This window comes from Sorex araneus, chromosome 2 (genome assembly GCF_027595985.1).
Source record: "Sorex araneus isolate mSorAra2 chromosome 2, mSorAra2.pri, whole genome shotgun sequence".
Lineage (NCBI taxonomy): Eukaryota > Metazoa > Chordata > Mammalia > Eulipotyphla > Soricidae > Sorex > Sorex araneus.
In genome coordinates, this window is record NC_073303.1 from 341813519 (window position 1) to 341838194 (window position 24676).

General features: G+C 34.8%; 1 protein-coding gene across 1 annotated transcript in view; it reads right to left on the reverse strand.

The window, feature by feature from the left end:
* Positions 1-2214: 2214 nt before the first annotated feature.
* The window catches only part of DSC1 (desmocollin 1), a 28129-nt gene continuing 5667 nt past the window's right edge, over positions 2215-24676 (reverse strand). The window contains exons 4-16 of the mRNA XM_004606037.2: positions 22231-22356; positions 21201-21356; positions 19817-19961; positions 19010-19176; positions 18435-18569; positions 16647-16832; positions 15077-15336; positions 13550-13692; positions 7090-7305; positions 6437-6673; positions 4569-4690; positions 2982-3236; positions 2215-2250 (exon numbers count right to left, since the gene is read on the reverse strand). Of these exons, the coding sequence (XP_004606094.1) occupies positions 2215-2250; positions 2982-3236; positions 4569-4690; positions 6437-6673; positions 7090-7305; positions 13550-13692; positions 15077-15336; positions 16647-16832; positions 18435-18569; positions 19010-19176; positions 19817-19961; positions 21201-21356; positions 22231-22356 (2184 nt within the window). The remainder of the gene's footprint in view (positions 2251-2981; positions 3237-4568; positions 4691-6436; positions 6674-7089; positions 7306-13549; positions 13693-15076; positions 15337-16646; positions 16833-18434; positions 18570-19009; positions 19177-19816; positions 19962-21200; positions 21357-22230; positions 22357-24676) is intronic.

Consider the following 24676-nt stretch of genomic DNA (forward strand, 5'->3'; position numbering starts at 1 on the left):
TTAATTATACTTTATACATAATATTTATTTTATACTAAAGTAAATATAAGAAATATGATGACATATACAAACACATGAATTTATCTTTGGTAGTGATTTTTAATTGCTAAAAAATATACAGTACCTCTATTATATTTCCAAACAATGATTTATGTTTTTAAATTTCAAAACTGGTACTGTCAGTAATATATACACTGGGCAACAGGCATTACAATATTCCTCAAGTTATTTTACTCACAATAGCTATAAAAATCACACAAAATACACACCTTAAAAAACCTTACTCATTGAATTTTTGTCTGCTCTAATATCAAATTTTATATCAAGTATCAGCATTAGTTAGAAACTATAGCTGGTAGAGAATTAATCACAAAATTTAAAAAATATCAGCCACTAAATTCTTTCAATGTTCAACTGGTTAATCATTTGAACACGTTGGGTCACACTGGGCTGTGTTCATGCCTTCTTCCTAGTTCTGTGCTTAAGGATTACTCTGATGTAGCTGGGGGTCCATATGTGGTCCTGTGCATTGAACCCAGGTCCATAGCATGCAAAGCAAGCACCTTGCTTGTACTGTCTCTCTGACCTCAGTTAACTGTTTTATGTTTTAACTAAATGAATTAATATCAACATATTTTGTATATAGTTAAGCCTATATATTTATAGAATTGGGTGCAAAAAATAGGAAAATACTGTTTGAAATATGACTTTTTTCTAAGATAAGTATAAAATAGTATACAGTTGAAGATAATTCAAATAATTTTGGATATAAAACATATATATTTTTTGGTGCTGCTGGGAATCAAATCCAGTGCCTCACATATGTAAGGTTAGTGGTCAACCACTGACTTATCCTCAGTCCCTCAAAATAGTTTATTAACCCATATGGTCATTTATCCGTCAACCAATAAATGTTTCACAAATTTTTCCTTAATGGGTTTTATTTTTTGACAGATCACCTTTAATTTTAATTTTTATTACCTTTAAAAATTAATTGCCATTTTATACTGAATATTGATTGTATAGGCCCCATATAGTCAGAAGTCCTAAGTATGTGTTTAAGACTAATGCCTGCCTGTCTAGTTCTGTGAGTGCTTAAAGAGAGTGGGTTTGAATTAACTAGAGAACACATAGCCTTGCCAAGATATTTATATTTTAGAAAGATAGAGTACTTCAAGGTGGTCAAACATGTACCTGTGAATCTCAATCTATACATGGGTATCAAGGTTGTGATTTTTTTCACGGAAGTCTCCCCATGTTACCCTTATACATCCCCTGTGGTTCACGTGACTGTGAGCTTGTTCGAGTCCAAGTCTTCCCAACCTCCTCCAAGTTGTGGAAACCCAATGGAGCATTTACATGGGCATGTCCAAGAACAAGCTCTAAATGTCCTCAAAGAAAGCAGTGCCGTGAGTCTACAGAGTAAGAAGTACAGTAAAGAAGTAGGCTAAATCAAAACTACGTGGGAAAAGGCAACAACCCTCTGGCCCCAAAGACCACATTTCTAAAAGTAGAGTTTTTCTACGTTTTTAAAAAGTAAAATTTCTAAAAGTAGAATTCAAGATTTGTAGAAAATATTTCATTTTAATCTAAAATAAAAATTCATTTTCCCATAACCCCCAGAATACCCATTTCTCCTACATGTGCTTCCAGAATATCCAAAGGGACATAAATTTTCAAATAGAATATACAAGAAAGCATAGCGCACAGTTCAGAAAAGAGCAATATACACATGCCTACAAAGGAAAATGAACGAATGCTATTTTTAGGGAACTAGAAAGCTATATCAGACAAGGAGAATTTAGGGGAGCTTCTTATTAATAGTTCCCTCATTCATGCATTGTATGTTCACCTCTGGGGTGATACTACTTCAAGGAACTCCTACATATGTATTTATAGCTGTTACTCTACTAAAAGACACACTTAGTTCCTTATACAGGTCTTTGCTAGTGTCCTAAATTTGGGTTCCAAATGGTCTAGAAACTCAAGCCCTTCCTCTTCTTGCCGATCACTGCAGCAGCCCACGGAACCGGCCATCGACCCTTTTCCTTCATAGTTATAAGAGCGAACGTAGTCTTCAGAATGTTTATGCTCCTCATCTTGACCGCACATATACACCTTCTGTATTGATAAAAAGCACATTTTATTATTTTTTTTAAAAAACACCTAAGCATATGAGCTTAAAAATAATGTCTTTGATTTACCTTTTACTGTTTAATTTTTAATCAGAGTGTGTCCTCTAATGGATTCCTACATATAAAAAATGCACATGATTGGTCTGTATCATATTCATTCTTAAATATAGCAAATATATAAATGGTCCTAATGAAAACATTTATGAAAATTAAAGCGACATATACATCACACAATGACTTACAACTTCCCATTGGAATGTAATATTCCTAGACTTGAAATGTATCTCTGTAGTTTCTTCACATATTTGGGACACGGGAGTCTGATTTCTGTGATTCTTACCAACTAAGGTATGATTCCTATGTTTTCACTCTCTTATACCTATAATAATGTAACACATTAAACTGGCCCTGTTGATTAAGCAAATCATACAATAAAACAAGGAACTAACCAGAATAAAAGTTTAGCAGTCTATCTGGTTGATTTTGATAGCCATGACTCTACAACCGTATGGAAAATTTCACACTGAAAATATTGTAATTTGCGTACTGCTCTAAAACAAATATTTCATTCCTAGTAATTTTCCTGGTAATATTTAGGATGGGCACTATCCTTATTTTAATCATCTTAGCCACACATATACAGATGCCACTCATAAAGTTTTGTTAGCCTTATTTATAAAATTAAGCTTAAAACTCATTTTCTCTTTGGATCCTAAATTGATACTCGTAGCATTTATGACTAGAGATTTACAAAGGTGATGGCTTCCAGGTGTTTGAGGAAGAAATCCTGAGTGTAAATAGGGTTTAACTCGCATCCAATAAAAACTTGAAGACATTGGCACTTACTTCGCCAAGCCGAGGCTGCGTGAAGCTGTGCCAGTCGGTATATGTGTATCTGCCAACATCCATTCCTCCCTGTCCTACTCCCTTCACAGAATCCAGGGTCTGGTGTCCACCTCCTTTGTTGGATTCCAAAGTGTAGCCGCTTTTGAGCATCTCAAAGTTCTGCTGTGACTTGATTCCCTGGCCACCAAGAGTGCCCACAGACATGCTTGTGTCACAAATGTTGGATGCCTGTGTGGGGAGTCTAATATTTGCTTCCTGCAAATAAATTCAGATTTATAACATGAACAAATCAAATGGAAACTAACAATTTGATTTTGCACAATAGTCAAACTGTTACCTGCTATGCTTCTAAGTTCTCCATGGATCACTCAGAGTAATTGTGCCCCGATCATGAATGTCATAGATGGATATGTGCAGTCCCCACCATTATACATACAAAAATTTTATGTTAAAATCTGATCCCTCATAAATGCATCAGAATATTCTCCTATTTAAACAAAAGGTTATTGCAGATATAACTAGTTAAGGTGATGCCATATTCAAGTAGGGTGGGGGAACTACATTAATGTGCTATTTTCAGAAGGGAAGATTAAGGATATGTACACAGGGAGAATGCAATGTGAAAATCTGATTTACCTTCCCCTGAGTTGGGATCGATAGAAACTAGAAGGGGTCTGCAACAAACCATTTCCTGCTCCTTCGAGGGAAATATGACCCTGACAATACTTTGATCGGCAATTCCTAGCTTTAAAAACTAAGATAATAAATTTCTGTTGTATAGTTGACTCTGATTGTAGTATTTTGTCATGACAGTCCTATGAAACCAATGTAATAGAACTGCGAAATTCAAATGAATTAACATATGTAGTACAACTGGAATTCTACTTGGCAAAATAAGTGCTCAATTGAAATAACTATGAGGCTGAAGGTATGATACAGTGTGTAAGGCACTTGCTTGCCTGACCCAGGTTCCATCCCCTGCATCCCATGTGGTCCCCCAAGCACCACCAGAAGTAATTCCTGAAGTGCAGAATCAGAAGCCCCTGAGCATTTTGAGTGTCATCCAAAAATTAAAAAAAAAACTGAACAAGATTCTACTAACTTGGCTTTATTCAAATAAATTATATTAGATAATATGGATGATTTAATCTTCTCTATGGGCTGGAGTGATAGCACAGCGGGTAGGGCGTTTGCCTTGCACGTGGCCGACCTGGGTTTGATTCCTCCACCCCTCTCGAAGAGCCCGGCAAGCTACAGAGAGTATCTTGCCTGCACTGCAGAGCCTGGAAAACTACCCGTGGCATATTCGATATGCCAAAAATAGTAACAACAAGTCTCACAATGGAGACGTTACTGGTGCCTGCTGGAGCAAATTGATGAACAACGGGATGATAATGACAGTGACAATATTGTCTATGACTGAAATTCAATCATGAAAATCATTGTAACTTTACATCTCATGGTGAGTCAATAAATTAAACAAAGAAATAAAATAGAATAAAGCTAGCTGGTTTTATTATTACTAAATAATAAATAACTGTCATCTATAGATCACCGAACATTCAAAGGAAAGTGAAATCGATTTACCGTCACTTCTTCCCCAGGTCCTTCAGTATTTGATACAATTAAATTTTGCTGGGCTACATCTTCAGGAATACATTTCTTTGCTGTTCTTTTAACAGTAACACAGAAACATGTGAACAAAATACCTAAAAAACAAAATTATGTAAGTAAAATAGTTTTTCATACTGATGTGTATAGATCATTTGAATCGTGATTTTTAAAATTTAACAGAACCTAAATAGCCGATAAAATTTGATCTCTTTGGAGCAGAAAGTTCTATTAGAAATTTATTATATCAGTTTTTTTAAACTTTTTGTATTTGAGAATCTGCAGCATCCATAGGCTGATAGTTGAAATAATTGGTTAAATGCTTCTAAAATTTCTAATTAACAAATTAATAAAAATAAGAAGAGTAGAGTGATCATAATGTACTAGTAGATCTCTCTATAGGGCTAGAAGTAACAAAAATGCTTACTTAATTTTTTTCACATTAAAATTTTCAGTTCATTTCATTAAAATTTAGGCTTGTACTGTTGGATTTTTATTTTATTTTTTTTTTTGCTTTTTGGGTCACACCCAAGGATGCACAGGGGTTACTCTTGGCTCATGCACTCAGGAGTTACTCCCGGCGTTGCTCAGGGGATTATATGGGATACTGAGAATTGAACCCAGGTCGGCTGGGTGCAAGGCAAATGCCCTACCTGCTGTGCTATCACTCTAGCCCATACTTTTGGAATTTTAAAAAACATCTTACAGAACACATCCAAAAGACACAGAACTTCAAGATAAAAAGATTGATTATAAATGAAGTTTAAAAATTACAAAAATCCATGCCATGGGTAATATTCACAGTAAACATTGTAGAAAATATTAAAACATGCAAATATGTTGTTAAGTAAATTGCTAAAAAGAAAGGAGGAAAGTAACATGGAGGAAAGGATAAAGAAAAAAAGGAAAAAGGAGAGGAAAAGAGGGGAGAGGAGAGGGGAAGAACAGTGGGAGGAAGGGAAGCGAGAAAGAAAGGAATGAAGGGAGAAAGAAAAGTGGGAGGGAAGGAAAAATAAAATGAAAGAAAGAAGGGAGGAAAAGGGGAACTGAAGGGGGATGAATAAAAGTATAAAAGGAGGAAGAGAAGAAAAGGATAGAGAGAGGGAGGGAGGAACATGTGGACAAGTATTTCCACTATTTCCAAAAACTAGTATTTGGATGTAAAATTTTAGCATTTTTTTCATACATTGCTTTTATTTAGTAGCCAACCGGATGAACATTTCCAAATCATTGGATTTTCCACTTATTAAGATATATGGTAAAGCACTATCTTTAAAAATATTGAACATAAATATCTAAGCACCTTTGGGAACTAATTATACTTAGAACTTTTAGCATATCAACTTTAAATAAGAAAAGTAAATTTATCTAGGAGGAAATTATTTATTTAGTCTCACACAATATAATTATTTGAAAAAACTAATCCAACATCTCTAAGTATTTGTTAGAGTGAATTCATTAATAATTCATAAAGTATTTACTTAAAATTTTTTTTTTTTTTTTTGCTTTTTGGGTCACACCTGGCAATGCAAAGGGTTACTCCTGGCTTTGCACTCAGGAATTACCCCTGGTCATGCTCAGGGGACCATATGGGATGCTGGGATTCAAACCCGGGTCGGCCGCGTGCAAGGCAAACGCCCTACCTGCTGTGCTATCTCTCCAGCCCAAATTTTATCTGCTTTTATTTGTTCCTCTTTTATGACTCAAAATCCCAAATCATGTGAATGTGCAAGATTTTGAAAAGGAAACATTTACCATAGTGAATAAATACCATCATTATAAAAACTAGCATTTTATTAATGCTAGACACAAGTTCAATGAACATATTACAAAGTTATACTCACATAACAACAAAGCAGAACCCAAAACCATGGCAAGAATAGCCCATCTTCCAAGGATAACATTTGGCTTAGCATCTCTGTCTTGAGCTCTCATTTTACAGTCACTTGGAGTTGTGCAATCACATACTCTAACTGTTAACATGTGTTTTGCAGAAATACCATGTCTATCTCTTATTTGCATAGGTACATTATAAAAATCACTTTCGAGAGTGTGTCGTTGACGAATAATGGCAGTTTTGCCTATGGAAAGTAGACAGAATTATTAATGATATAGCCTTTTAGTATCAGTATTATTTTAACTTGATGTTCAAGGAAGCAGAATGTGGAATTTTCTTTATCAGGAAAACATTAATGTTTTCCTTTAATTTAATAAAAAGTCATTTTGTCTTTTAAAGAACCAAGAAAATTAATAATTCACTCTTATACTGATTCATGCTTAATATGTATGTCTTTTAAATTTAACCTTTAAATATATTTTTATACTTTAAATATTTTAGAAGAATAGTCTATACATAAATATGATATATTACCTTAAACATAACATACATTTTAGCAATAATAAAATCATTCAGGTGAATATTTACTATAATGAGTTAATGTGAGGAGGACTATCAACCACAGAGAATCCCTAATGATTATAGAATTGAGCATCTAACCTCCATCCCTTGGTTCTATTGTCCAAAGCCTGCTGGCAGAATTGTCCAAAATGAATTCAAAAGGTGGACCATTGTCAGGCCCATCTAGATCCACAGGTTGAAGAACAGCAAAGTCCTTATCATTCTGACAAATCGTCACTTCTTTTGCAATCTGTGGAGGGTGATCATTAAAGTCTTCCAAAAAAATTACTAATGTTCCAGTGCAAGATTTGCCATCTAGGAAAGATATGTTAAAGTTATTTCTTCACTTATTAACATAATTTAAACAATCTCCTGCCCTCACGCCAGGCTGTCTTCATTGGGGCTCCCTTGGAGGGGGGCAGGTTGAGTTTCCCTCCCCACCCCAAGCAGAACCCCAACAGCGAAAAACCTCCAGAACCCAATCACAGAAGAACCTCATCCATGAAGGAACTGAGAGGAACCCAGGTATGTGGGACCTGTGGCTGAGATCTCCAAGCCGGCTTGGATCGAAACTGGGCCTCCTCCACCCAGATCCCCAGTTTTCCAGTAACTTGGCAGTTACACCCACAAACTGCCCCCAGCACCGTGTAATCTTATCAATGGCCAAGATCCAGAGACTATAAAACAAAGCTTCTGGAAGAGAGTAACGCAGTTTTTTCCTCTCGGAGAGCCTGGCAAGCTACTGAGAGTATCCGCCCACATGGTAGAGCCTGGCAAGCTACCCTAGATATATTCAATATGCCAAAAATAGTAACAATAATGGGCCTCATTCCCCTAACCCTGAAAGATCCCCCAATATGGCAGCGTTGGGAAGAATGAGTAAGGAAAGGTTGCTAAAATCTCAGGCTCTTCGTATTCCTGGAGTGAGCAGATGCCATTGGGCTACACTAGCACACAACAGGGACAAATGGAGACGTTACTGGCACCTGCTTGAGCAAATCGATGAACAAGGGATGACAGTGATTCAGTGATACAGTGAAACAATCATTGTGATAGGTAATCAATACCTGTTTTCTACTAACTGTCAGAACACGAATTATTATACACACAGTTGAATCAAGTTTCATTATTACAAGTTTAAAATAGTGACATGTCCTTTCCATGTTAATAAATGAACAGGACATCTTGATGTATTTGTCTTTTTAAGTCAAAAGGAAAGAAACTGAATAAAAGCACTATGGAATAACCTGTTGGAATGAAATTCATTTTTGTATCTTACATGTAAATGTATATATCTCTATGTACATATATACATTTTATTATTTATGATAAGCTACTATATGTGTAGGGCCAATACCAGGCATGTACTTTACAACTTGATCTATCTCTTCAGTCCCTCTTGCATATTTCTCTATAAATAATGAATGCATAGTAATCACTAAAATACAAGAACTTCAATTATTCACAGATTTAGTTTAGCTAAACAAGGATTTAGTTTATCACATCCTTGTCTTCCTCTTTGACCATTTCCTTCATACTTCTTTACTCTAACTTTTTGTGTCTCTCATAAAACACACTTGCTTCCCATTGGTTGGATATATTATGCCAGACACACTTTTTTCCTTCCCTTTGCCAGACAAAATCCAATTATACTTGACACAAAATTTTACCTCTATGTGAAACATGATATGATGTCCATGGGCATTTGTCATCATAATATCCTTTGATTTCTCAAAATACGTGATTTATTATTGACTTACACACTGAACTGTGAACAGATTCATCCCAAAAGTTGTGCCACATTTAGCCTGAGAACCAGCTGGGCTGTCAGCTGTTGTCCCACTTATATCCTATATCCTAACACTAAGCATAGAATGTCGTTCAATTATATTTTATATGTGTAAAATACTAGACTGAATTAACCAAAAAAATGAATTTTGACCATAACTAAAATTCAACAGTTTTTCCTTTAGATTAGGAATTTTTGCTCAACTTTGTACCACTGTTATTGTCCTGATGCCTCACAAATGCCTTGATAAATATTTTCAATTAAAATAGCACATATCAATTATTTTAAAGAGTAAAAAGTAAATTAAATATTCAAATTTTACTATTTTTGATAAATAAATCTTATATAAGTGGTACAATTTAACAAATAAAATATATAGGTAAAAAGATAAAAATTTCTCTTTTGCTCTAAATACCGATTTAAATTTTATGGCAATATATTGAATTTATTTAAAAAATAGTATAACTCATGCATATAAAATCATTTTTTAGTTTTAGTACCACAATTTATATTATTTCAGTTATTTTTTCCATAGAATTTTAGTAATTTTGAATAAATCATGTATATAAGCAACTTATGCAAACAATTACTTAAAAGTTATTCTATGTCAACATCTTTTAATATATCTGGAAATAAAAGAAGTGCAGCAATAGTCTATGCATATTGTGACTGCTCAAAATGTGAACATAAATCTGAGTATAAATAATAACTTCCAAGGCAGCAAACTAGAAAAGAAGTGTGTAATAAGGAAGAAAAATTTTTCGATTAAATTTTTGTTGCAGGCATTATATGTAACTCAACATACGAGTTATAACTTTTAATTATTTTTTATTGTGCTTAGAAGACCAGTGGCCACTCCCAGCAACACTCAGCCAACTGACTGGTGTTAACTGTTGTGGTCAAGGATATTGATCTGACCATAGAGCTCCTAGTCCTCCAGGGTGACCCAGTAGTGCCAAGATCACACAAAGATCACACATAGATGCTCAAGATCACACAAAGTGGTGCTCACAGATTCAAAATTGCAAAGTATGTGTCCCTGACGACTGAACTATTTCCTGGTTTAATTTAAAAAGAATTTTAGCACAGAGTAGTTTCTCTTCATGGAGCAAAAGAAAGAAGTCAAACCAAAGATTTTTTTTAAAGAAATGATATATCAATCAAGCAAATTAAGATTCATTTAATGCTATATTACACCAACAATTATCAAGTAAGTTATTATTTTGCATCAGTCTCCATTTTAAGCATGTTAAATTAGAATGCTTAAAGTTGTCTAAAAAAAAAACCATGGCAAAGTGAGAACTAAAAATAAAGTCCTAGAAGCCCTCTAAAATTCATATGGTATGTTTTCATTTCTGGGAAACAGAGCCAAGAATGCATAATTAAGAGCTAAGTGAAAACAGTCATTAAGTGGGTATGTTTGTATACCTCTAAACCTAACTTTAAATTAAGCAACTAATCAAATGCCAAGTATCAGTGAGATATATCACAGTCTCAGAGTTGCACAGCATATCTTAGGCTAACTAGAGTCTGAATGCATAATGTGTCAATAATAGAAACTGTGAAAAGCTATGTTTCCTTTTTGCCACTGGAACATTTTAGAAATAAACCCAATAACATGCACAGAACTCTTAAGTTCAGAGAAAGAAAATTTTCAAGGTCCATCTTATCAAGCTACGGTATACCTCCAAGTGATTTCATGTTGTCTTTAAACAATATACCCATAATGTCTACCTTTTCCACATGACAACTCATATTCTAAGACTATTTTTACAACCAAATATAACAACATTGTGTATGTTTTTGAACTCAATTTTCTACATTAAAACTAATTGCTTCAAGTTACAGTTACCCTACTGGAATTGCAAATATCTTAGTCGTAAACTTCAAAACCTGGATCTGGATATTTATGAAACTCTCAAACAGTATAGAGATGAAAAAAATACCCGTGCTTGTTTTAACTCAACACATCCTAAAATCTCTACCAGACAATAATTAAGAGATTTTTAGCAGTGTCATTTTAAGAAATTGACTAGACTGAGCTTAAAAATCAGTCTAGTCAGAGGATAAAAATACAGGAGAACTATAAATGTACCCCTTATAGAGAAGTCACATCACATGTGATAATTAACATACTATTTCCAGGAAAGAAGGCTTCAAATATATTATGAGCACTGAATAAAAACTAACATATGTATATAACTATTGAAATATATTGTATATATTACAACTGAATATTATAATATATGTAAACCATATGAACTTGGCCCTTGAGCGTATTCAAGCTTAAAGAAACAAAATCCTTCACATTACCCTAAGTGCTTTCATTCATATTTATAATACTCTTATTCTTACTTTTTGATCACTTTAGATTACCTGTTAGTCTGGAGTTGATTTATATCTCTTATACTTGGTATTTTGTTTTCTTATATCATAATTACTGTAGCTACAGACCTTGTTTTTCTTTTTTCTTTTCTAAGAGGGAACTTCCCAAGTGGTTTGGTGTTTAGTGGCTCTGGGGCTATTCCTTGTAGTTCTTATCCAGCTGTGCCAGTGGTTAAAGCCAGAACCTGAGGATGTGGTGCTTCCCAAGCACTGCAGTGCTCCAGGCTCACCCTGGAGGCATTTGGGGTCCTCGAGGTCTACCCCAGGCAATGCTTTTGGGGCCTTTTGGTACCAGGACTTGAACCCTGCAATACCTTCTTGCCCTCCAGCACCAAAGAAAAAATTATGACATACTTATGTTCTGCATAATTCTCTTTTCTGTATAATTATTTTGAAGAAACCTGTTTTACAGTTACCTAGTTCTTTAGTTCCTTGTGGATTCATTTCCCTTATTTTCTAGTCTGAGTAGCTCTTAACTGACTTCTACTTTTTAGGATACACCTAAATACTGTAATGGGGAAAGATTTCATACTGTCAAATCTCTTATGAGATAATAATAATTTAACTGACACTCTATGAAAATATAGTCTTGTGTGGAACCCAATCTTTAGCAGATTTTAAATAAATTTCTCAGGTAAGGTACTCCTCACTCTTCCGATCACACCTATGTTGAAAGAACTACACTAAACATGTCTGAGAGCTATCAATAGAAAAAAAGGTCATACACAGTTCATTTAATAATGATATTCACACTTGAATCTCCTTTCATACTTTGAGTGTAACTATTGTTTTGACTCGAGAAATAATTACTTAAAATGTTGTGATTGATTAGATTTTGTGGCACATTATTTCCATTGCAAGGCAATGGATTAGAACAAGGCTGAGAGATGAAGTAAGAAAAAAACACTGAAAATAGTAGATGCAGGTGTGTATGAATTGATTTCCCCATTGCATAGATATTATACAGCTTGCATTTCTGTTAGTTTAAACTTCGTGTTTTTTCAGAGAATTCTCCTATAGTCAAAATGACTTTCATTGAAAAGCCACAGAGAGAGAAACAGTGGTATAATATATGAGGCATCTGCTTTTATCTTGTAATTAAAAATATTAAGGTATAAAACAAATAAATATGAACTATTTCATAGCTTACTTTCAAATTTGGACAATTTAATACTCATTCCTACTAAAGAAGCCAACAATTCTACAGAAAATGATCAATGTTATCATCTACTTAAATCTGTATTGTCTAGAATATCTAAGCATATAAAAATATGACCATAAAATTTGTAAAATCTTGAATTAGACTGATAGTTAAGACTGCTATAAGAAGTCAGATTCATCTTTATCAATTGTAAGTATGCTATGGCATGATGAAATAAAACACTAGAGTATCGCGCCCCCACGGCAGAGCCTGGCAAGCTACCCATGGCATGCTCGATATGTCAAAAACCAGTAACAGTAAGTCTCACAATGAGAGACGTTACTGGTGCCCGCTCAAACAAATCAATGAGCAACAGGATGAATCGATGTGAATCGATGTGCACTTCTATTTATATCATCTCTTTTCATGTACATTATTTGTATTTTATGTTTATACTACCATAGTAATACCGTAGCACTGTAGCACTGTCATCCCGTTGTTCATTGATTTGCTCAAGCGGGCACCAGTAACATCTCCATTGTGAGACTTATTGTTATTGTTTTTGGCATATCAAATACACCACAGGTAGCTTGCCAAGTTTTGCCCTGAGGGCGGGATACCCTCAGTACCTTGCCAGGCTCTCCGAGAGGGATGGAAATACTCATATTAAAAAGTACTAGTAAGTATATAGAGATACATATTAAAAAATTGTTTACTGGCAGTAGTTTATATTCAATAGGTTTTCATATAAGTACTTTATAACATTTTAAAGACATCTTTATCAAATAGACTTTAAAATTAAATTTGAAAAACTGGAAACCCTATGAAGAGAATATTTAAGAATTACTAATTATTTCTTTAGGAAATATGATAGTTTCTTATTATTAACCATGCACTTTTTTTGTGGTTTGAACCCTACAGCAAGTTCAAATCATAGTAATCTAATTCTTTACTTTAGGGGTCAAGTGGAGCAGAGTGTTGGAGATTTTCAAGTTTGTCATAGGGTAACAATAAGAGATCAAATAATGCAATAAGGTCCCTGAATTTGGCTTTTGGTCTTTCACTAATCCTAGCTTTGTATTATTGATGTACTATGACTTAATTTGTGTGCTTACTTAGAAAGAAGTGATTATGGTGCAGACACTATTTGCATTTCAATTTTGACCTGGAAAAATCATATTCTCTATAATATTTCTTTAATATTAAATCCCACTTAGATTTAATTTTTAGAAAATCACACTTACTTGCATCCGTTGCGACAACAGAAATATTGTATCTATCATTTTTTACGAATTTTGATTCTCTGTCCAGCACTTTTACAGTTTTCAAATTACCAGTGTTTTCATCAATTTCAAACCAATTATCTTCATCAACTATCTTCTTATACCTAATTTTTAGAAATTAAATGTAAATTCTCAACCCAAAAAGCATATGTTACCTTAAAATCTCACATTTAAAAAATGCATAGATACTGAAATCTCCAGGCTTTCTCAGGGTGGGGATGGGCTACCTTCCCCCACTTCCCTATACACCTAAAAGCACCAGCAGTCACCCCCACAAACCAACTCCAGTGCCACCAGATAAACTCTTTCACTAACTCTTTCTTCAAAGACCCATAAATAAATCCTGAAAAAGATCAAGAGTAGCAGTTAATCTCGAACCTGCACAAGACTTAGCAGACTTGCAAATCTAGTAAGACTAGTAAATCGAAGGGGGTGCCAGTCAGCCTAATGTTTGCCCAAGCAGAGCCCCCACAGCTGTTTGCTTCCACAATCCAAAATCACTGCCATGCTTCGGCCAGAATCCATCAGCTTAGGACAAAGCTCACCAAGACACAGTCTGCTGAAAATTAGGGTATGAAAATTTTGTGACTAAAATCTTTCTTGGGGTCAGGACAGGCTACCTCCGCACACCTCAGCAGTCATGTCTACATCTCAAAGCTGCCACCTGCTTAAAAAAGCTTACTGTATTGCAAACTATAATGAACAAAAGGAAGAGAGAGAGAGAGAGAGAGAGAGAGAGAGAGAGAGAGAGAGAGAGAGAGAAGAAAAGAAACGTGCCTGCCATGGAGGCAGGCATGGTGGTTGGGAGAATGGTGGAAGGGAAATTGGTGGTGGGAAATGTAGACTGGTGGAGGGGTGGGTGTTGGATCATTTTATGACTGACACCCAATAATGAACAGCATTATAATGGTCTATCTCACTAACATTCAATTACATTTTTTTAAATGTAATGCTTGCTTCAGTCAGCTTAATAAGTGGCTGAATAAATATCAGTTCTCCTACATTTTGTGGTCCCCAGACTGTTATGGAGTTGGGAATGGGTGACCTCCACCCATGACCTGTCTGCCCAGAGCCTGGCGGCCACACCCAAAAGCTACCTCTGGTGCCATTTAAATTCATTAATGTCCATAATTCAGAGACTCACAAATCAATCTCGCAAGAAAGCCACAAGTTGTGTGACCCTATCCAAAAATCTCAGAATCCCTGGATCGCATGGCTGCAAAGCAGCCTCTTGAGTTTTTATACTACACTCCACATGATAGTCTTGGGTGGTGGTGGGGTAACTAAAGGCAGTGGGAAGATCTTATGGCGGTGGCATTGGTGTTAGAATACTGAATGTGGTAAATTACTGTGAGCTACTTTATTAAAATACAAGAAAATCAGGAGGAAATATAAAATAAATAAATCAAAATGCACAGGTAACTACTAAATTCACAATCAGTTTACATCACATTTAAAAATATTGAACTTATTTCAAAAGTATATTACGTTAAGCCTTGGCCACTGCGAGTTTCTGGATCTATAGCTTGGTATCCCTGAAGAGATTGACCAACTTGGAGACCATCTCTACTCTGAAGAACTCTAACTGGAGGTTGGCATTCAGGACCCTCATCGGCATCTTTAACTTTAACAGTGACAGTAGTAGTGCACATTGTAGGAGCTTGAGAGTTTCCTGGTTTAGAGAATTGTGCTTCATTAACTACACCAATTTGCAAAACTACTTCCTTACTGGCTTCAAAGTTTAATGCCTGTTAAATCAAAAAAACTTTAATCAGTAGATATAAAACATGATATCTATAAGACTTATAGATAAAACAAAACATAATTTTAGTGTATAAGATGATGGATCTGGTTCTCAGTGCTGCAAATTACTGATTTCTTATAGCATACATAAACTTGTTTATCATCACTACTTTAAAAATAATTTATTAATGTTGGGTTTTGTGGCCACACTGAGTGATGGACTTACTCCTGGATCTACACTCAGGGGTTCAGCCAGGATATAAGAAGGTTGGGCATATGCAAAGTAAGAACCTTACTCTACCCACTGTATCTTACTGTCCCAGAAACAATTATTTAATATGTATACAGTTCTATAGCTGAATGTATTTTAAAGATGAAACAATGTGCACATAATATATTTATTCTGCTGATTTAAATTTAATTAATTTTTTCTCATTTTTGCTACAAAAATAGTGGTAACTTTTGTAAAGTAATGTCTTAAAATATATTCCGATACATGGCTTTCAAAAGTCTTCTATAAGTTATTCATGTCAAATCAACAAAAATTGATTAGCCTAGGGTGCTGGCAAGGTAGTACAGTGGGAAGACACTTGCCTAGCATATGACTGGCCCAGGTTTAATCCCCAGAATTGCATCAGGGAGGCTGGAGCGATAGCACAGCGGGTAGGGCGTTTGCCTTGCATGCGGGGCCAACCCGGGTTCTATCTCCGGCATCCCATATGGTCCCCAAAGCCCTGCCAGGAGTAATTTCTGAGTGCAAAACCAGGAGTAACCCCTGAGCATCGCTGGGTGTGACCCAAAAAGCAAAAAAAAAAAAAAAAAAAATTGCATCAGGAATGATCTCTGTGCAGAGTCAGGAGAAAGTTTTGAGCACAGTCAGTTATGACCAATTAACAATAGAAATATTTTTAAGTTGATTAAATATCATTTAACTGTATCAGCTAAAAAATTAAGACATTAAGAGATTTGATTTTCAAACAGTGATATGTCTATTTCTCTGTTTTTCAATCTTTATCAAATTGGATATAATAATAATGGACAAATGGGTATTTCTAGAACCTTTCTAACACTAAGGCAGGTTGCTAACTCAATTTGTCTGCTTTACTTTTTTATATATAGAATGAAAAAAATTTCTCCTGGCATGTCTTTTTTCTATGAAAGAAAATGTTGGCAAAATGAGGTTCTTTTAAAATAATGTAAATCATTTTAGAATTGCATTGCAATATTTGAATCATATAGATACAGAAAGTTATATTCATGATTAAGAGGAAGTTTAAATTTTAAAAAGAATTGATTAATTATTATTTTTGTTTACCTTGACAACACACAGGACAGCTTCATTTGTATTTGGGTCTGTGGTAATTTTGAAGTTTCCATTTTCATTTCCTTTCAGGATCTTGTATACAGCCCGTGAGTGAGGAGTGTTTGGCAAATCCTTATCATGAACCTTCATTCGTAAAATTTCAACATCAATTCTATTTTCTTCGACTTCTGTAAAATACTGAGAAGATTGCAATTTATTATAAATTTATATCTTTAACCAAGTGATTTTGGTTCTAATTTTTTAAAGAAAATTAAATGATATGGAAATATTAAGTTCAATAAATATATTAAAGAACTTAAAATGTTATGCATATTAATGCTTCTTTCCTCAATAACTTAATTTTTAAAATTGCATCTGTTCATCAAAGACTTACTTCCTTTTTATTTCCTTTTATTCTTTTTCCTGTTGGGGGGGATCACATTCAACAGTTCTCAGGGATTACTCCTGATTCTTTGCTCAGGGATCACTCCTAGTGGAGTTTTGGGAAATCATAGGGGGTCTCAGAAATCAGACCAGGTTTAGCTACGTGCAAAAGCCAGTGCCTTAACCCCTGTACTATCTCTCCAGCTCCAAGAATTTACTTTCTGAATTCTCACCTTCATGTCAATTTTTCCAATAATTCAACCTTCTTTTGTCACTAATCCAAACCTTCATATTTATAATTTATCACCCCATGTTAAAAATAATAAGCATTTAATATAAGCCTTATATTAATATGCTAAGTCTTCTAGATATATTTATTGATAAATAATTATTACCTATAGTGATTTTTTTAGTACTGGATGAGGTCATTTGCCAATGTTTAAAAATGTATTCGTTTTAATTCACTAGAAGGCACTTTAAGAAACATGGCTTTTGTTTTAATGAAAATTGGATCATAGTTCTGCCAAACCTTGCCCACACCCCTTAACAAGGCTGTGGAAGCACATTCTTTCAAAGGAAAATTTGCTCAGATAATACAGAAGAGCCTGTTCATTGATAGTAGTTACTTTACAGCTACTTGTTCCACTATATATAGGTTCTCTGGTGGAGGTATTTATCTGTGAATATAAAACATAATATGAAACATAAAGGGCTGTAGAGATTGTATTGGGTTTAAAGTGCTTGACCTGTACACAGCTGGCGCTGGTTTGGTTCTGGCTCAGCATTTGGTCTCCTGAACATCAGGAATGATCCCTGAATGCTGAACCAGGAGTAAGCCTAGATCTGCCAAGTGTGGCCCAGCAACTCCTGTCCACCCACTCCACCCCCGCTCCCAAAAATAGAATATAAATCTTAAAGGATGTCAGATACAGGTCCTCTACTCTGTCACACAAAACAAGGATTTAAGTTCAAGTAACCTGATGTTGATGCTTGGCATTTAGAAAAGCATACACAAACATCTTCAAGAATAAAGTGCTTAGATAGTAGAGAGAGTATTTATATCCTTAGCATCCAGGAATAACTGATCCTTTCCTTATCGTTATAAAATTTTATCTTTCTGAGAAATATATTTGTAAGAGGTCGCTATTAAAATCAAAAAGGGCAGTATCACAGAGTTAATCAATGTCCATGCTTGTTTTTCTAACAAAGTAGATGAATGTAGAACTAGAATGGGATTCAGTGGCTTGAGCTTATGTGTTGCATGTGGTACCGCATGGTCTTTCAATTCCTGATCGGAATGACCCCCTTTATAGAGCTAAAATGGCCTCTGAGCACTGTTGGCATGACCAAACACTAAAATAAATTAAGAAGAAAATAGAGAGTAAATTAATATAAAGTGCACAGAAAAATACTCACAGAGGTTTCTGTAAAATATGGTGAATTGTCGTTTTCATCTTCTAGTGAAATTGTAATTGTTCCCGTATTAAATAAACCAAAAGATTGGCCTGCCATATCTCGCACTTCCATTATTAACTGGTAAGTATCACATTTCTAAACCAAAGGAACAAGGCAGATAAATAAGCATTTGATTTACACTAATTTGTAGCCCCCCATAGTCATTGATTAATCTCTGATTTTTTATAAGTATATGCATATAAATAGATAGATACCAAATATACAAAACAGAGAGAGATTGGTCAGTTAGTAAACTGGAACGTTTTATGTGTCTAATACAACATTTTAAAAATTTAACTGTGTTTTAGAATTTACCATCAAGTCATTTCAATGATCTCAAATGAGTCCATTTCTAACACTTTTTACTTTCCCCAAATCTCTACAGGGATAAAGAAAAAATCTTGAGAAACCCAACCCACACTCTGTGCGGAAGCGAGCCTGGAGAGGCAGTGGGGACCCCCATGAATACAGTTTCTTTGAGAGTTATCTGTTCAAATAGAATTCAGTGACTGGAAGGGAACTGAACAATTCATTACTTCTCTATCCAGAAAAGGCGTGAGTGTCGTGATGACACCTGTATCTGGATGTACAGCAAAATGCTTTGGATGATCTGGGATTTGCTGCAAGATTTTGTACTTCAGACGAGTATGTAGAGTGTCGGGTTCATCAAGGTCAGTGGCAGTCACTTTTCCCACTGGAGTTCCTGTTTAGATAAACTTAATATTAATTTTTGCTCTGCTCCAAGGTTATATAAATATTTCTTCAGCAAACTGCCTGTGGGAGATAATGGCAGCTGAAAGGAGTAGACATAAAAACTAACAAAGTTACTTGACTTTTTAAAATAAACTAAAAAAATTTTATGCCTGTATGCTTTGCCTGCCCATAGCATCAAGCTAGTATAGCCATTATCTTTCAATTGGAAAATGTACCAAGTAACATAATGTACATTTTATTGTAAGTTAGATCAGTACGTTTATACTATGATGTGTCTATGGGTCCTTAAAAATACTGTACTATAAAGAAACAAATTGCCTATTCATAAATACAAGTCACATGTACATAGTTGAAATAAAATATGTAACTGGCATTTGTTAGTCATGCATTCAGATTGTGATTAACAAAGTAGTAGATTTTTATATAAGTTACCAACCTTCTATCTGAGCTTGGCAATGGAACAGATACAAAAAAGATAGCCATAAAGAGTGTATGGTCTTTTAAAACAATGTTTTATGAAAAGTATTTTTGAAAAGAAAGCATTTTAAAATGTTTTGCATTGTGTTTGAAACATTAATGAGGAATTCAACTGGTGAAAAACTCTAGTGTCTTCCCAAATGTGAACTTACCGGACCTGCAATTTTCAGGCACACTGAAAACAGTCAGTTGTGTTTCAAAATATGGGGCATTATCATTGTCATCTTCAACCTTGAATAACAATAGTAGTGGGTACTCTGGTGCATAACCATCTTCAGTTGTTGCATAGGCATATATCTGAAATATAGAGTAATTTCATAAGTTTATTCTCAAATGAGCATAAATTACAAACTATTTCATTGTCATTTTAAAAACGGCAATAAGTAAATCAAATTTTTAAAAATTTTAAACTATGCTCTCCCTTCTCTCTGGCAATGATCCCTACAAGAAGCCAAGATGAACAGCTTATTGACCAGTGAAAAATAGCTAAAAACTTCAAAAATCCATAAACAGGATATTATCAATTAATAAAATAAATAATGTATAAATGATAAGATGCAGAGAGGAAGCTGTTTGTTTCTCCACAAGAATAGTTGTTACTAATTGATTTTCTTGTAATTTATAATGCATGAACTGGAGCGATAGCTGTTTGCCTTGCACACAGCCAACCCGGGTTCAATTCCTCCATCCCTCTGGGAGAGTCCGGCAAGCTACCAAGAGTATCCCGCCCACAGGGCAGAGCCTGGCAAGCTACCTATGGCATATTCAATATGCCAAAATCAGTAACAACAAGTCTCACAATGGAGACATTACTGGTGCCCGCTCGAGCAAATCGATGAACAACGGGACAACAGTGCTTATAATGCACAATCAGGGTTTAAAATAAATAAACTACATTGTTATAAATAACTTTAAGCTCAACAAGACATGTCTGTATCCCAAATTTCTACAGATCAAATTTCTACAGATCTGTCTTTTGGAGTTCTCTCAGTAAGGGCCCCAAAAAATAGCATAGTGTATAGGGTGCTTGCTGTGCAGATGGCCGATGGAGGTTGAAGCCACAGAACCCAATATGGTCCCCTAAGCCCCATCAGAAGTGATCCTTAAGTGCAGAGCCAGAAGTAACCTGTGAGTACTTCTAGGTGTGGCCTCAAAGCAAACAACAACAACAACAAAACCCAACAAATCTCTCATTAGTATTTCCTATCTCCTTTATATTTTCTTCCCTTATGAAGAAAGATTGGGATACTATATATACTATAGATGCTCCACACTTTACTATAGATGCTCCACACTTATCCTATTCATTTTGATATATATGAGAAAAGAACAATTTTATTCTTATTTTTAAAGTTCTAGCACAGTTTTGAAAATGTCACATCTGTCTTCATCTTTGGCAACAACAGAAATTTGCATAATACATTTGAAATGTATATGTAAATGAATATGTAAACAAATAGCATTGAAAATGTTTAATCAGTCGTTATTATTTTATTATTCAAAATAACCTAATACAAAAAAATTTAATAATCTTACCGGAAACTCTTCATATTGCTCACGGTCGATGCTTCGTGTACAATAGATATCTCCAGTATCTTTTTCTATGTAGAACAAATTAAAGGGCTCTTTGTCTACTCCTGGTCCACTTATGGAGTAAAATATGGTATAGTTCTGTGCAGTATCAGATTGAACCTATAACAATAAGTTACAATACAGAATAAAAATATATTCAACCTATAATGATTGATTTATTATCATTTTCTTGCTTTCTTACTCCACTGTTGTATCTTTCCTCTAGCTTTCCACATAATCTCTCATAGTTTACTAATAAAAATATCTTATTCATATTTTGTAATGTGCAAAGCCAAAAGTTCTGCCAGCTCTTTGTTCCCAAGGTCTTTCTTCCCATATTTATGGGAAGAAAATTTGTGAAAGCTGAATATATTTTTATGATTCTCATTACTATGATCTTTCTTATAAAATGCATAGAAACAATTAAAGTGATTTTGAATTATTTGCAATAGGAATTTATGAAAATAAGTACATATAATGTAACATTCTTCCCACAATTAATTATTCACTAATGGTATAATTTCAAAGCTAACCTAGAATTACTCAGCTATGTTGAGTAATATTACCTTTACAGCAAAATGAAATGTTAGCCCTTTGTGTGTGTGTGTGTGTGTGTGTGTGTGTGTGTGTGTGTGTGTGTGTGTGTGTGTGGTAATAAAGTGAGAGCTGAATTACACAATACCTGTAGATATTTCTTCTGTGTTTGAGTGATAAAGTATGGCAGAATATTTAGGAAATCAGATTATAGAACAAGGACATCAGAAACTCAATATATAAAACTTCCTTCTAAAAGTTAAACATGATTTCTAGAAGAAAGTGATAAATCACTCTGACTTACTTGAACCTGACCTTGGTTCTGGTCAATTGATGATTCTTTTTAACCCTGTTAAAGTCCCCAATTCAACATACTGAGCAACTGTGTGTGAAAATTTGAGTATGTGAAAATTTGAAAATGAACCAATGCCCATATAAAGTCAAACAAGGTAAAGCACACCTGCTGAACATGTTGTGGAAAGGGCCCTAGTGAGTTCTCCATCAGCGAGCAGGGAATAGGAGCCCATCGTCTCTTGCTGCGCTTGAGCATTCTTTCTGCAGTTCTGCTCTGTCTCTTCTCTGTAACCTGTAATTAATGGGAAGAAGACATGTAGCATGGCTTATTGTTCTAGAAACTGATTTTTACATATACACCCATAAAAATAAAAGAAATAATGAATATAAATGCATACATAGTGATTATATTTTATATATGTCATAATATGGATAACACCCAAATTTACTTCCTGATTTAACCAACTAATAAACCAGGCTTTTATAAATCTTTGATGAATGGTGCCACTTAAGAAAATAAAGAATTAAATATTTCAGTCAATTTAAAAATTTTTTTGGACTAGAGTGATAGCACTAGTAGGGCGTTTGGCCTTGCATGTGGCAGACCCAGGTTCAATTCCTCCATCCCTCTCAGAGAGCCCGGCAAGCTACCGAGAGTATCCCGCCGGCACAGCAGAGCCTAGCAAGCTACCCGTGGCATATTCAGTATACCAAAAACAATAATAACAAGTCTCACAATGGAGACGTTACTGGTGCCTGCTCAAGCAAATCCATGAACAACGGGACGACAGTGCTACAGTGCAGTGCTACAGCCATGGTTTTATCCCACTAGAACAGGTACAACTAAAATTGCTAAAACACTAGCTATACTGCAAAATATTTGTATGTCCTCATGTAAATACATTGATCAATATTTTTTTCAAGTCTTTTGTATGTGATGTAGAGAGTCTTTAAAATTTCAACATAAAACAGTATTTTAGACAACTTGAGAGCATGACCATTTTCTTAATTTGACTAATGACTTACTGTTACCAAGGGAATTTAGGAAAGTCTCTTTTACATCATACAACTTTTTAATAAATAATTTTGTAGCACTAAAGTCACTATACAGAGTTTATGTAAACTGAGATGTACGTGAATTCCAGCAAGCTTCTCTCTTCCCAATTCCTGTTTACCCCCACTCAGAGTGAGAAGTCTCCATTTATTAATGAGGAAATGGAAACAGAACGGCCTGCTCTTGGATTGAGAGGATTAACAGCATCACAGCAGCAATAGTAGCCAAAGCATTGTACAGATTAAATACAGTCCCCCAAAAGATATCCATGACGTACTTCAGAGAAATGGATAAAACAATGCTGAAATTCGTATTGAGCAATACCCTACCTGCCAAGAGTCAAAACAATCCTTGGGAAAAAGAATATGGGTGGTGTATGTTCCTCAACTTCAAACTATACTAAAGAGCAGTGGTAATTAAATAACATCGTACTAGAATAAGGACAAATACTCAGATCAACAGAATAGGATTGAAAATTCAGAGACAAGCCCTCAGATACATAGACATTTAATCTTTGAATAAAGGGGAAATATGAAATAAAGCACGGAAAACCTCTTCAACAAGTGATGCTGAGAAAACAAGTAGTCACATGAAAAATAATGAACTCAGAATGCTTTCCAACTCCATGTACAAAGTTCAAACCAAAATGGATTAAGACCTTGATATCATACCTATATCCATAAAATATATAGCCGAAAACATAGGTAGAATTCTCCATGACTTTGAAGCTAGAGGCAACTTTAAGAATGCAAAACCCTTGACCAAGCAAGTGAAAACAAATATTTACAAATGCGATTACATTAATTTAAGAAGCTTCTGCATCTCAAAGAAAATAATGACCAGTGTACTACCCCACAGACTGGGAAAACTATTTGTCTGTCATTCATTGCTAAAAGTACTAATCACTGTATTACTGTCATTGTCATCCCGTTGCTCATTGAATTGCTCGAGCAGGCACCAGCATGTTTTTTTTTTCTCTCTTGTAAAGTTCTGCCAGTACTTTATATATCTTGGCTATTAGTACTTTTGTGAAATAGTCACAAGTCTCACAATAATAGCCAAGATATAAAAAGTACTGGCAGAACTTTAAAAGAGAAAAAACATACAACCCCATTAAAAAAAGGAGAGAAGAGATGAACAGAAACTCCCTCAAAGAAGAAATATAAATGGCCAAAAGGTACATTAAAAAGTACTCAGCATTACTAACCATCAGGGAAATGGAAATAAAAACAACAATGAGATATCATTTGACTCTAGAGATACTGGCACACATCAAAAAGAACAACTATCAGTGTTGGTGTAGATGAGGAGAAAAAGAAACAATCCTTCACTGCTGATAGGAATGTTGACTAGTCCAGTCTTTTTAGATAATAATATGGACATTCTTCAAAGAATTAAGAGTTCTGTTTCCATACAACCTCGTAATTCCTTTCCTTGGAATATACTTCAAAGACCCCAAAGCACAATTCAGAAGAGCCATCTGCACCCCTATGTTTATTCCACAACTGTTCATAATAGCCAAGTTTTTGAAGAAACTAGGTGCTCAAGAACAGATGAC